This window comes from Pristiophorus japonicus, unplaced genomic scaffold, assembly GCF_044704955.1.
Source record: "Pristiophorus japonicus isolate sPriJap1 unplaced genomic scaffold, sPriJap1.hap1 HAP1_SCAFFOLD_3142, whole genome shotgun sequence".
Classification (NCBI taxonomy): domain Eukaryota; kingdom Metazoa; phylum Chordata; class Chondrichthyes; family Pristiophoridae; genus Pristiophorus; species Pristiophorus japonicus.
The window spans coordinates 1,774-10,672 of NW_027252936.1; the positions used below are offsets into that span (position 1 = coordinate 1,774).

General features: G+C 50.7%; 1 protein-coding gene across 1 annotated transcript; it reads left to right on the plus strand.

Annotated features, from left to right (window-relative positions):
- Window positions 1–240: 240 nt before the first annotated feature.
- LOC139249478 (uncharacterized) lies at window positions 241–8,591 on the plus strand. Its single transcript, XM_070872432.1, has 2 exons — window positions 241–367; window positions 1,933–8,591. The coding sequence occupies exon 2, from the start codon at window positions 3,864–3,866 to the stop codon at window positions 6,585–6,587; it is 2,724 nt and encodes a 907-aa protein (XP_070728533.1). The 5' UTR covers window positions 241–367; window positions 1,933–3,863; the 3' UTR covers window positions 6,588–8,591.
- Window positions 8,592–8,899: the final 308 nt, after the last annotated feature.

Below are 8,899 nucleotides of genomic sequence, written 5' to 3' on the forward strand. Positions count from 1 at the left end.
AGTGGAAATAAGAGGGACCCTTGCTATCAAAATAAGCCAGGCTGACAAGGTGGGGATTCACAGCCTTAGGGGAGGGAAAAGCAAAACTACTTGAAGAAAAAGTACTTTTCGAAGTAATATCACCAATATATTTGAGATGCTGTAGCTTTCAGTATCATTAAGGTGTGCAGTCCTGGATTAGCTAACCTGCCAAACATCCTGTCTATCCCTGAGCCCAGATACCTGGCTGTACAGCTCCATCCTGTATGTACCCCTGGATCACCTGTATTGCTGGCTCACTGCTGACTGAACTTTGGTTCTCCTTTCAGAAAAAGCAAACAAGGGCTCCTCGAAAGAGAAGAAGAAAAAGAAGAAAAAAGTGAGAGAGGTAAATGTTTTTTTCAAACTAATGCACAATCCTCGCAACTTTAAAAGTTCTGGTGGAAGGCATTCAAAAACACAACTAGATGTTGAGGAGCAGGGGAGGGAGAAAGGTGGGATTGGGGATCAACAGTTGTGGCTCAGTGACAGTCCACTTGCCTCAGAGTCAGAAGGTCGTGGGTTCGAGCCCATAATCCAGGCTAACACTCCAGTGCAGTACTGAGGGAGTCCATTATTAAGGAAGTAGTCGCAGGACATTTAGAAAATCATAATGCAGTCAAGCAGAGTCAGCATGGTGTTATGAAAGGGAAATCGTGTTTGACAAATTTGCTGGAGTTCTTTGAGGATATAAGGAGCAGGGTGGATCAAGGGGAACTAGTAGATGTCTTTTATTTGGATTTCCAGAAGGCATTCGATAAGGTGCCACGTAAAAGGTTACTGCACAAGATAAGATCTCTCAGGGTTGTGGGTAATATATTAGCATGGATAGAGGATTGGCTAACTAGCAGAAAACAAAGAGTTGGGATAAATGAGTCATTTTCAGGTTGGCAAACTGTAAGTAGTGGGGTGCCACAGGGATCAGTGCTGGGGCCTCAACTATTTACAATGTATATTAATGATTTGGATGAAGGGACCAAGTATAATGTCGCCAAATTTGCTGAATACAAAGGTAGATGGGAAAGCAAGTCGTGAAGAGGACGCAAAGAATCTGAAAATGGATATAGATAGGCTAAGTGAGTGGGCAAATATTTGGCAGATGTAGTGTAATGTGGGAAAATGTGAGGTTATCCACTTTGTAGGAAAAATAAAAAAGCAAATTATTATTTAAATGGGGAGCGATTACAAAATGCTGCGGTACAGAGGGATCTGGGGATCCGTGTACATGAAACACCAAAAGGTTAGCATGCAGATACAGCAAGTAATCAGGAAGGCAAATGGAATGTTGGGTTTTATTGTAAGGGGGATCTAATCTAAAAGTAGGGAAGTCCTGCTACAACTGTACAGGGTGCTGGTGAGACCTTATTTATGGACGGATATATTTGCATTGGAGGCAGTTCAGAGAAGGTTCACTAGGTTGACTCCTGAGATGAAAGGCTTGTCATGAAGAAAGGTTGAGCAGGTTGGGCCTATACACATTGGAGTTTAGAAGAATGAGAGGTGATCTTATTGAAACGTAAGATTATGAGGGAGTTTGACAGGATAGATGCAGAGAGGATGTTTCGGGAAATCTAGAACATAGTTTCAGAATAAGGGGTCAACCATTTAAAACGGAAATGAGGAGGAATTTCTTCTGAGGGTCGTGAATCTTTGGCATTCTCTGCCCCAGAGAGCTGTGGAGGCTGGGTCATTGAATATATTTAAGGTGGAGATAGACAGATTTTTGAACGTTAAGGGAGTCGAGGGTTATGGGAAGCGGGCAGGGAAGTGGAGCTGAGCCCAAGATTAGATCAGCCACAATCTTATTAAATGGCGGAGCAGGCTCGAGGGGCCAGATGGCCGACTCGTGCTCCTATTTCTTATGTTCTTATGTGAGCTGAGAGCACTTGTGTACGGTATGCTTTATGATTTTAGGAGGACGAGAAATCAGAGAAAAAGAGGCACAAGCCGAGGAAGGGTAAAGAGAAGGAGAAAGAAGCAACGCCAGAGGAGAAGCTGAGAAAGGAGAAGGAGATGGCAGTGGAGGAGAAGAGGAGGAGGAAGAAGGTGAAGACCAAGGACAAGGCTGAGGAGGGCATGGACGATTTGGAGAAGTTTCTGATTGGCAGCGGTGATGGCCATGTTGTGAGGAGCAGCGGTGGTGGAGACTACGAGGAGCTATAGACGCGTCGTGAGTTCTGCTGTGTGGTCTTGGTGTTACTACCCTGTTCTTTCCACACTTTCAAAATCCCTCTAACATTGGCGCAGAGCATGTGACTGGGCTTTGTGGCAGAAGGTGTTTGTGCCGAGCTCTGGTTATTGCACTCAACTCCCATCACCGGCTGTTCTTGTAAGTTTTTAACTCTTTGTAGGGAAGGTTGTGTTGAAGGTGTAGCGCTGTGGAGGTGGGGGGAGGGGGTCACAGCTCCCCATGTGGGATCTGGCCCAAGCGGTTTCAGCCTTGGCTGAGCGATCAGCGCCTCACCGGCTGAACGAGCCCTTGTGCTAACTTCATTCTCATTTTCTTCTTGTCTTCAGAGAAATGGGCAGATTAGTCAAACAGGAGGTTTTAGCATTTAGTAAACTCTGTCGCACAGGATCTTTGAGCAGGTGCAGACTTGGGGCCTCTCTGAGACCCAGTTCTCTGGCCTGTTTGCTGCTCGTACCCAGATAGGAACAACGCATTTCGTTTTCCCCCCCCCCCCAAAGTGGGAAGCTTCCACCAGTGACATAGCACAGAACCACAGACCCTCCTCTACCTTTGGCTAGCTGACATTAAACTCACAGGCACTCCTCACTCCCATTTCCTGTGATTTAAGGACCCTGGTAAATTTGTTGCTCTTCTCTTCCCTGTTTTCTAAGCTAATCTTTCCTCGCCCTTTGTGATGCCCTGATCCTTAAACCACTTCACCAGAAGTTTGGATGCTCTGCCCCCCTCTTCTCCCCCCCCCCCCCCCCCCAGTTCTCGAGCTGCTGGGTGCCTCAGGACTGTGGCAGACAATGACGGGCTCCCCCACCGGGCACCTGACATGTTGGCATTAGCCCAGATTGGGAATGAGTGGAGTCCCACAGCTTGCCGGGCCCTGTCTCCCAGCATGTCCCAGTGTGTGGACCCGCCTTCCAGTCCCGTCCTCACGGTTAGGAAGAGTCACGGAAATGGCTCCATGTAACTGAAATGAATAAAGAGGTGTCATTAAAGCAGCCTGCAGCTTCAAATAAAAATGAAACAGTTCGAATCTAAGTGTTGGGTGAAGAGCTTTTAATGGCTAACCAGGCAACCGAGCAGAGTGTTAACCGATTAACTACCTGAACTAACACTAGTCCTGTGCATTTTCCCATTCCTCACAGGTGCAGGGTGTGGTGATGTTTTTGGACGACGGTTTATTCCAGCCCATGCAGGTGACTTGGAAGTGTTAAATGGACAGCACAAATCAAGCAGCCGAGAGCCTGATTCTAAATCAGGAATGGGCCCAGCAGTGCTGGTGTGGGCTGGTCCTCCATCCGCTCTGCACCCCCGCTTTGCTGTCCCAGAGCCGTCAGTAAGTGGGGCAAATGTCCATTCCAGCTCTCCCGTTGTGATATAAGATGCAGGCTTCCAGAAACCCTCATTCTCCTCAGTTTTTGCTCGAGCACCATTTGATTTTAGTCAATCAAGTGCCAGATTACAGCAAACTGGCAGCAGCTTCCTGTAAATCTCTGCAGAGACACGACTCTCACTGCAATCTACGTTGGGAAGTCTCTCATTGCAGGCTGCGCTGGTGCAGTTATTCTGCAAACTGATTTACTGTGTCTCGCTGGTTTGCGGAGGTTCCAGTTGCTCAGTGCATTCTTGCTTCCTTGTGTGCTCTCGTTAATTTAGCGCTCTGATGGGTGCGTTCTCCTTCTCTGTCCTCTCTGTTTCTCTCTCACTCTCTGTCCCCCCTCTCTCTCACTCTCTGTCCCCCCTCTCTCTCACTCTCTGTCCCCCCTCTCTCTCACTCTCTGTCCCTCCTCTCTCTCACTCTCTGTCCCCCCTCTCTCTCACTCTCTGTCCCCCCTCTCTCTCACTCTCTGTCCCCCCTCTCTCTCACTCTCTGTCCCCCCTCTCTCTCACTCTCTGTCCCCTCTCTCTCTCTCACTCTCTGTCCCCCCTCTCTCTCACTCTCTGTCCCTCCTCTCTCTCACTCTCTGTCCCCCCTCTCTCTCACTCTCTGTCCCCCCTCTCTCTCACTCTCTGTCCCCCCTCTCTCTCACTCTCTGTCCCCCCTCTCTCTCACTCTCTGTCCCCCCTCTCTCTCACTCTCTGTCCCCTCTCTCTCTCTCACTCTCTGTCCCCTCTCTCTCTCTCACTCTCTGTCCCCTCTCTCTCACTCTCTGTCACCTCTCTCTCTCGTCGCTCTCTCTCTCTCTCTCTGTCCCCTCTCTCTCGTTGCTCTCTGTCCTCTCTCTCTCTCTCTCTCTCTCTCTCTCTCTCTCTCTCTCTCTCTCTCTCACTTCACTCTCTGTCCTCTCTCTCGTCGCTCTCTGTCCCCTCTGTCTCTCACTCTCTGCCCCCTCTCTCTCTCACTCTCTGTCCCCTCTCTCTCACTCTCTGTCCCCTCTCTCTCACTCTCTGTCCCCTCTCTCTCGTCACTCTCTGTCCCCTCTCTTTCTCGTCGCGCTCTCTCTCTCTCTCTCTCTCTCTCTCTCTCACTCTCTGTCCCCTCTCTCTCGTTGCTCTCTGTCCTTTCTCTCTCTCTCTCTCTCTCACTTCACTCTCTGTCCTATTTCTCTCTCGTCACTCTCTGTCCTCTCTCTGTCCTCTCTCTCGTCGCTCTCTGTCCTCTCTCTCGTCGCTCTCTGTCCTCTCTCGTCGCTCTCTGTCCTCTCTCGTCACTCTCTGTCCTCTCTCTCTCTCTCTCTCTCTCTCTCTCTCTCTCTCGTCACTCTCTCTCCTCTCTCGTCGCTCTCTGTCCTCTCTCCTCTTGCTCTCACTCTCCTCTCGCTCACTCTCCTCTCTCTCTCTCGCTCACTCTCCTCTCTCTCTCTCGCTCACTCTCCTCTCTCTCTCTCGCTCACTCTCCTCTCTCTCTCTCGCTCACTCTCCTCTCTCTCTCTCGCTCACTCTCCTCTCTCTCTCTCACTCACTCTCCTCTCTCTCTCTCTCGCTCACTCTCCTCTCTCTCTCGCTCACTCTCCTCTCTCTCTCGCTCACTCTCCTCTCTCTCTCTCGCTCACTCTCCTCTCTCTCTCGCTCACTCTCCTCTCTCTCTCTCGCTCACTCTCCTCTCTCTCTCTCGCTCACTCTCCTCTCTCTCTCTCGCTCACTCTCCTCTCTCTCTCTCGCTCACTCTCCTCTCTCTCTCTCGCTCACTCTCCTCTCTCTCTCTCGCTCACTCTCCTCTCTCTCTCTCGCTCACTCTCCTCTCTCTCTCTCGCTCACTCTCCTCTCTCTCGCTCTCCTCTCTCTCTCTCGCTCACTCTCCTCTCTCTCTCTCGCTCACTCTCCTCTCTCTCTCTCGCTCACTCTCCTCTCTCTCTCTCTCGCTCACTCTCCTCTCTCTCTCGCTCACTCTCCTCTCTCTCTCTCGCTCACTCTCTCCTCTCTCTCGCTCACTCTCCTCTCTCTCTCTCGCTCACTCTCCTCTCTCTCTCTCGCTCACTCTCCTCTCTCTCTCTCGCTCACTCTCCTCTCTCTCTCTCGCTCACTCTCCTCTCTATCGCTCACTCTCCTCTCTCTCGCTCACTCTCCTCTCTCTCTCGCTCACTCTCCTCTCTCTCGCTCACTCTCCTCTCTCTCTCTCGCTCACTCTCCTCTCTCTCTCTCGCTCACTCTCCTCTCTCTCTCTCTCGCTCACTCTCCTCTCTCTCTCTCTCGCTCACTCTCCTCTCTCTCTCTCGCTCACTCTCCTCTCTCTCTCTCGCTCACTCTCCTCTCTCTCTCTCGCTCACTCTCCTCTCTCTCTCTCGCTCACTCTCCTCTCTCTCTCTCGCTCACTCTCCTCTCTCTTTCTCTCTCGCTCACTCTCCTCTCTCTCTCTCTCGCTCACTCTCCTCTCTCTTTCTCTCTCGCTCACTCTCCTCTCTCTTTCTCTCTCGCTCACTCTCCTCTCTCTCTCTCGCTCACTCTCCTCTCTCTTTCTCTCTCGCTCACTCTCCTCTCTCTTTCTCTCTCGCTCACTCTCCTCTCTTTCTCTCTCGCTCACTCTCCTCTCTCTTTCTCTCTCGCTCACTCTCCTCTCTCTTTCTCTCTCGCTCACTCTCCTCTCTCTTTCTCTCTCGCTCACTCTCCTCTTTCTTTCTCTCTCGCTCACTCTCCTCTCTCTTTCTCTCTCGCTCACTCTCCTCTCTCTCTCCTCTCTCTCTCTCTCGCTCACTCTCCTCTCTCTCGCTCACTCTCCTCTCTCTCGCTCACTCTCCTCTCCCTCTCGCTCACTCTCCTCTCCCTCTCGCTCACTCTCCTCTCTCTCTCTCTCGCTCACCTCTCCTCTCCTCTCCTCTCTCTCGCTCACTCTCCTCTCTCGCTCCGCTGTATTGACTGTTCGTCTCGGATAGCTGCACTATCTGATGTCCTGAGAGCACGGGGAGGGAAGGATGTCAAACAGCAACTTAAAACCAAGTTGGAACTGTGAGCTTTTGTACGACTGATATCCGGGAGTTTGCCTGCCGCTCAAACTCCGAATCAGTAGTGAAGGTACCCCTGTCTGTCTGTCATTTCATTCCGAACTGGACCAAGGGATTCGCACTTTTCCATGTATAGCTCCCTTCCCCTTAGGTTGGAGAGGTTTCTTGGACAGGAATCTGATCGATCGCAATATTATTGTACACTGAGATTATAATAAATGGATTGGTATCAATGGTATTCTTTCCAATTTCTAAGCTGTGATTGACCGGTGGGAGTTGGTGTGGGGCTGTGTCCTGGGTGGGGAAGGTTTCAGTGTTCACTCGTTCTTGCACAAATCCTCACCTAGTGCTGTAAGGATCGAAACCGTCCAAACATCTCAAAGAGTAATGTTTTTAATCCCCCCCCCCCCCCCCCGGGAGGGTATCACCACAAGCTGTGTCGGGGAGGTTGGGTAGCACAGCTCTGCTTTCCCTGTGTGACCCTGCTCGCTCAGGCAATCTCAGTCCAGGGGCACTGCATCCCAAACATCAGCTCAGACACCATCTCTCCTCTCCTGGCCTGAACTATCGAAATGCTACTCCTAGCTACCTTGTCTTTCATTGGCCTGAGCTAGGAAGCCCCAGCTTCTAACGTCTCCAAAACCCTCTTCCAGACCAGAATCCTCGCCCCGGATTGGTCTTGCAATCAACATTATGCCATGGATGCCCGATTTGTTCTTGAGACTTTGGAAAGGGAGTGAGGCAGGGAGGGTCCCAGCTCTTGCTGGTGGAGTTTGGGGCTGGGGCTGGGCTCCAATCCGATGAGTGGGGTGCGAGGGGAAGCAATGCTGACCCATTCCCAGTCAGTCTGCACCGGCAGTGGCCGCAGTCCTGACCGCCTGCTGAGGAGGTGGAGGAGGACCAGCCCCTCGACAGGTGCGGGAGGGTTGAACCCCAGATGTTGGATCACGCTGACACCACAGGTGAAGTGCAGCTTTCCCCAGAGGATTGGTGCTGGTGTCTCACTGCTGCCCAGGGTTTAGATGCTGCACGGCATTATGAGGTGTGATGGGGAAGGTTTCTACTGTCATGTTGATGAATGCTGACTGCAATATTGCTTTAGGGATTGGAGATTAGAGAGCGAGCTTGTTGTATCATCAAATCTTACAGCACAGGCAGAGGCCATTCAACCCATCGTGCCTGTGCCGCCTCTTTTAAAGAGCAATCCAGTTTATCCCACTCCTCTGCTCTTTCCCCGGAGCCCTGCACATGTTTCCTATTCAAATATTTATCCAGTTCCCTTTTGAAAGTTATTATTGAATCTGCTTCCACCGCCATTTCAGGCAACACATTCCAGATCATAACTCGCTCCATAAAGTCTCTCGGCCCGTCTCCCCTCTGGTGGAAACAGACTCTCCTTGTTTCCTCTGTTAAAACCCTTCCTTGTAGATAGAGAGAAACTATTTCCTCGGGTGGGGAGTCCAGAACAAGGGGGAGCCAGGCTTTCAGGGGTGCAACCGGGAAGCACTTTTTAACATGAAGGAAATGTGGAACACTCTCTCCCCAAAAAGGCTGTGGATGCTGAGGGTCAATTGATGCTTTCCAACTGAAATGAATAGATTTTTGTTGGGGAAAGATATCGAGGAATATGGATCAATGGTGAGTGAATGGAGTTGAGATACAGATCATCCACGATCTAATTGAATGGCCGAGGGGCTGAATGGCCGCCTCCTGCTTCTGGTGTTAGATGTTCCTGGATTAGATGGCCATTGACAAGCGGGAGAGAATGGTGGTGCTTATTTACTGACACTAATTGCTGTGGGTCAGGGAGGTTACCTTAGGCCAGTTAGACCTCTCCCCAGCTCGAAGAGATGTTACATCATCGAATCCCTCCTGCTGGCTGACACCTTTGGGAATCTGACCAGTCACGGGAGGGCTGTGTGTGGTCTGGGCCTCCCCCTGCATTCTGTATGTAAACTTATCTTCAATTATGTTTGTCCATTAAAGGCAAAAAGTTATTTTCTTGCTTAAAAGGCTGGACTGTTGAGTATTATTTGAGTATTTGGTCCGTTTTATTCATGTCCTTTAGGGCGTCCCATCACGAGGAACATGCTACAAATGTGCCCCTCCGGGAGTCCCACGTCCCCCTCGGTGATCGTTGGCACCTTTCCCATAACCTGGGCATTTGTGATGCCTGCGGGCAGGCTGCCTTTAACCAGACAGCTTCATGGTGTACACTTGGACCACCACATCCGTCTCAATGATGCCATTCACAAGTATGTCGTCTGTATACTCCCGTCTCACTGGCCCATGTACTCCAGCCCTGTTGATAAAGGATGGA